General features: G+C 38.3%; 1 protein-coding gene across 1 annotated transcript in view; it reads left to right on the top strand.

Annotated features, from left to right (window-relative positions):
* The first annotated feature begins 219 nt into the window (after nt 1–219).
* LOC107552608 (collagen alpha-1(XXVII) chain B-like) overlaps nt 220–4,911 on the top strand; it is an 89,390-nt gene continuing 84,698 nt past the window's right edge. The window contains exon 1 of the mRNA XM_016234529.1: nt 220–676. Coding sequence (XP_016090015.1) covers nt 624–676 — 53 coding nt within the window. The 5' untranslated portion in view covers nt 220–623. The remainder of the gene's footprint in view (nt 677–4,911) is intronic.

Raw genomic sequence — 4,911 nt, forward strand, 5'->3', positions numbered from 1 at the left:
GGCTAAATCAGCATAAAAAGCAAGTTGGAGAATGATCCACATCTGTGATAAATTACCAGCTTTGTATTTAAATAGTCTTGTGTGACGTTCTTTTCTGTTCTTTTTTCATTTTCTTTTTTTGACGAAAGCGAAAATAAACGGGTTCCTTTTGGAAAGACACACCTTCCATTGAATCCCTTCTAGTTTCCCGAGCGAAGTGTTTCTTTCTCAGAAGACAGTTGAGGGCGACAGAGGGAATTATGCTTCCAGTGTCCCAAATCTTCAGCATGCCTACTAAGTAAGATTCAGTCAGCGACTTGACTAAGCGCTTGTACTTCACCTCAGCAAACCATGTCTGTGCCGCTTTGGACTTAACTTTCCAGTTTTCATCATCATCATCGGATCTATTGCTGTCAGATGGGGAAGTCTGCATCGCGCCTCGCAGGTTCCTCTCTTTGGAAAGTAGTACTACATTTGACACTTGGGAGGAAAGACCACGGCATGTAGCCTAGTATTGTACTACAGTGTTGCATGAAGACTTTCAGCGGTTATTAAAGGACATTGTGATATGGAAGTAATTCAGCAACTCTGTCATGTCTTGACTGCAGCAGCAAACACTCCTGAGGAAGAATGAAGTAAGCGCGATGGAGCCGGACAATGCCCTGAACTCCAGACTCAAAGCAGCTGGAGTCGGGGGGTGAGTATGACAATAGATAGATAGATTTCACACAAACGTTAAATGGGTCATAAATTAGCCTTTTGGCTGTCAGCTCCGTTACATAAGGAAGAATGAGTTCAGGAAGGGAGGTCCGTTATGATGTCCATTCTGGAGTTTGGGGAAACTTGATGAATGAATGGAACACAGAAAACTTGTTGAACAGCCTTCTTCCAGAAGTATATCATTTGCTGGAGAAAATCGTAGGCTATGTATTTGTTTTGCATGAACTTCTTTTTACTGATTTAACGAATGAATTAATTGCTTTTTATGCTTTGCAATGATTTAGGTTGAGTTTTAGAATAGAAAATGATTTTCACATTTCTTTAGTCTCTTTCTGAAATGAATGACCAGCCCTGGTCAGCTGTTTATTTTCTCATTTTTATAATAAAATATATCTCAAATATCTAAAAATCTTAAAAACAAAATCAAATTACTTGAAATGAAAGCTGTATAACATATTAAGTCTTGTTTTCAATGACTGTTTGTGGAATAATTTCATTAATATTTTATTATTTTCATTTTAATCATATTTCCACCATTGGCAAACGTTTTTTTCCTTAGGAATATTTCCTAAGGAAAAAAACGTTTGCCAATGGTGGAAATATGATTAAAATGAAATATATATATATCTATCTATATATATATACACACACACACACACACACACACACACATGCATGTACAGTAGTATTGTACTTCAGCGGTTATTAAAGGACATTGTGATATGGAATTAATTCAGCAACTATATGCTATATATGCTGTTCTACCATATAGGCTTAAGCTTTTCTCAAAATATACATGTTTGGTCTTTTTCTAACTTTTCTCATATGTGGAATTGGCATAGAGAAATCAGCTGTTACAAATCTTGACTGCATTTGGATACAATTACCGCTATAGTAAACTTTGTTAGGGGTGACAGGGGTGAAATCTTGTGTTTAGATTAGTAGTCTCTCGCTTTCTCTTGCACTCTCTGAACTGTATCATGGTCCGTGGTGGGACTGTATGAAAGTGGTTATGAGTGGGAGGGGGGCAGCATGGCAAGCGTACAGTTCTTGTGGCTATGACTGAAACTGCTGACTAAAGTAAAACTGTTTTAGCTTTAAGACCCTCTAAATACCAGTGTGCCCCTAAATGTTATAAAAATGAACTTTTAGCAGCTAAACACATTATGCAAGTTCAGTCCTCTTATCAAATCCTTTCTAGAATGATAATGTCTCCTCCCTCAATACCACTTCTGGCTAGCAATAGCAAGTAGAAAATCATGTTTGTCAGCTGTAAACTAAAGGATATTGGGTGTTTTTGGACATGGGCATTCATATAACATGCCCACTTTAACCTCAGCTTCCTGTTTCAATAGGAAATACATCAACACAGGAAAGAAAACTGGACTCATCAAGCCATTTTTTGGGGTATCCATTAGAATTTTTATGACATTGCAGGACCACTTAGAGCACAATTATAATCCCCCCCCAATACTACAGATTAGAATTAACTGTTTGGCTACCAACATTCTTAAAAATATCTTATTTTGTGTTTAACAGAAGAAAGCAGTTAAATACAGGTTTTAAACAACTTGAGAGCGAGGAAATGATGACAGAATTTTCATTTTTAGATGAACTATCCCTTGAATAATTAAAAAATCAGCACATATTTGTTCAGCACTAATCTAAATATTTTGAGGGGCTTTACTTAATGGTTTTAGCTTTGATCATACCTCACTGCACTCCTTTTGCTGTATTAATTGATTAAATTGATTTCAGAGCTCTTAGAATGAAGCTCTCCGAATTTCACAACCTTGGCATATTGAGAGGAAACACTCACTTTCTATATGGAGCATCACAAATTTTTGGCATCCAGGCAGATGATAAGCTTTGACTGCCTACTGAGCAGAAACAGCTGTTAGGGCTTTTCAGTAAAGGCTGCTGCTGCCAAGTGTTACTGGGCCTACAGGCAGATGGAGCGCTGCCTTTGGACACTGACTAGACTGGTAATTTAGATGGATGTGGTGATGCTTTAGTGTAGAATGGGACAATGTGATCCCAATACTTTTATTTTCTTTCGATAGCTGAGAGAAAAAAGTGGCAAAGGCTTTTTGGTTCTTTGGTTTGATCTTTCTTGGGTATGAAATGACTCTCTGAGAGGCATTGTTGTTTTCTCAGTGTTGGAATACACTGTGGTTGGACTTTTAAACTTAATTTGAGAGATTGGACACATACACTTTCATTACAGATATCTTCTTCTTTCTATTTTAAATATATTAAAGGGGTCGTATGATGCGATTTCAAGTTTTCCTTTCTCTTTGGAGTGTTACAAGCTGATTGTGCATAGATAAGATCCCTGATGAGAGAGAGTGAGAGAGAGCGAGAGAGAGAGAGAGGGAGAGAGGGAGAGAGGGAGGGGGTCACATCACAGTGGAGTCAGCTGTCTTAACCGTGGCTTGTGCACTGCAAACACATACCAGCTTACTCACTGTGTCTGTCACGCGACTCTGTTCCGCTTTCGGGCTCTGTCTTTACATTTATTTTGAAAGATGAAGCTCGCGATTATGGTAAGGGGCGTTACATTTCTGACGAGTGCTTGTGGTGTTCAGCCAATCACAATGCACTGGGTCAGCTGGCCAATCAGAGCAGACTGCGCTTGTCGGACGGAGGGACTTTGTAGAAAACGAAGCGTTTGAGAGAGGCGGGGCATAGAGGACCTACAATAATGTACAGTATTTGAAAAATAATGTGTTTTTTGAACATTAAAGCATGTCAACATATTCTGTTACACCAAATACACAAAATAATGATCTTTAAAAAAGCATCATATGACCCCTTTAAAACTCTTAGGATATAAACTACTGTTCAAATGTTTTGGGTCAGTAAGATTTATTTTAATAAATTAATAATTTTATTCAGCATGGAAACATTGAATTGATCACAAGTGACAGTCAATGCATTTAATGTTTCAAAATATTGCTATTTAATAAATGCTGTTCTTTTGAAATTTCAGGTTATTTAACAATCCCTAAAAATGTATAATGGTTTTCACAAAAATATTAAAATAATTAAAGCAGCACAGCTTTTTTCAACAGTGATAATAATAAATGTTTGTTAAGCACCAGATTAGCATATTATAATGATTTTTTGAGAATCATGTTACACTGAAACTGGAGTAATGAGTGCTGAAATTTCAACTTTGCCATCACAGGAACAAATTATACATTTTAAAAGGGTCATATGATGCTGCTAAAAAGAACATTATTTTGTGTATTTGGTGTAATGAAATGTGTTTTTGCGGTTTAAGGTTAAAAAAACACATTATTTTCCACATACTGTACATTATTGTTTTTCCTCTATGCCCCGCCTTTCTGAAATGTAGCGATTTTTAAAAAGCTCATCGGTCTGAAAAGCGAGGTGTGCTTTGATTGGCCAGCTATCCAGTGCGTTGTGATTGACCGAATACCTCAAGCGTGTGACGGAAATGTTACGCCGCTTACCATTAGTGCTGGGCGGTATACCGGTTCATACTGAATACCAGTGTTTATTTTTGTTATGATATGAATTTTTAAAATACCGCAATACCGGTATATGTCGCTTAAACAACGTTCGGAACGCGACACTGTTTGAAAGGGGTCCCTTTTCACTGTTGCACTGTGGTGAGGGAACAGCTGTATGTGTTACTAAGTGTGAAAGTTCCGAATCTGAAGCTGTAGAACTGATAGAACGTGATGACACAGAAGAACTCATCCACAATATCCATACTGACCGCCACAAATATCCACCGCCCCCTGCCATGGGTCTCACACACACGAGCGCGACTTTAGCACTAGATTTAGCAACTTTCAGACCCTTTTAGCGGCTTTTTTTCCATAGAATATTCATACTGACAAACCTAGCGACTTTTTTGGATAAACCTTAGCTATGGTTCAGTTGGAAGATTTCGCCATGTGCTGTCCCGTGTACGCGAGCGAGGTCTGACTTTCCCAGAGAAGTGTCACCTCTCTCGGCGTGCTGTGCAGTGAGCGGCAGAGAAGCAGTGCATTCAGCTGGCCGCACCGCAGCCGACTTGTCAATAAATGAGTACAAAACAGCGTTTCCTAGCACCTGTCGCTTACTGATTGTTTGGAATTATAAATATGAGCAAAGTTCATCTGTTAATATCACATGCACTTTTTTGTTTGTTGTTTTTTTTAGTTTGTTACTCAGACGCAGGCAGTGCGCTGCATGAGA

The sequence above is a fragment of the Sinocyclocheilus grahami genome, unplaced genomic scaffold (assembly GCF_001515645.1).
Source record: "Sinocyclocheilus grahami isolate Dianchi unplaced genomic scaffold, SAMN03320097.WGS_v1.1 scaffold454.1, whole genome shotgun sequence".
Classification (NCBI taxonomy): Eukaryota; Metazoa; Chordata; class Actinopteri; order Cypriniformes; family Cyprinidae; genus Sinocyclocheilus; species Sinocyclocheilus grahami.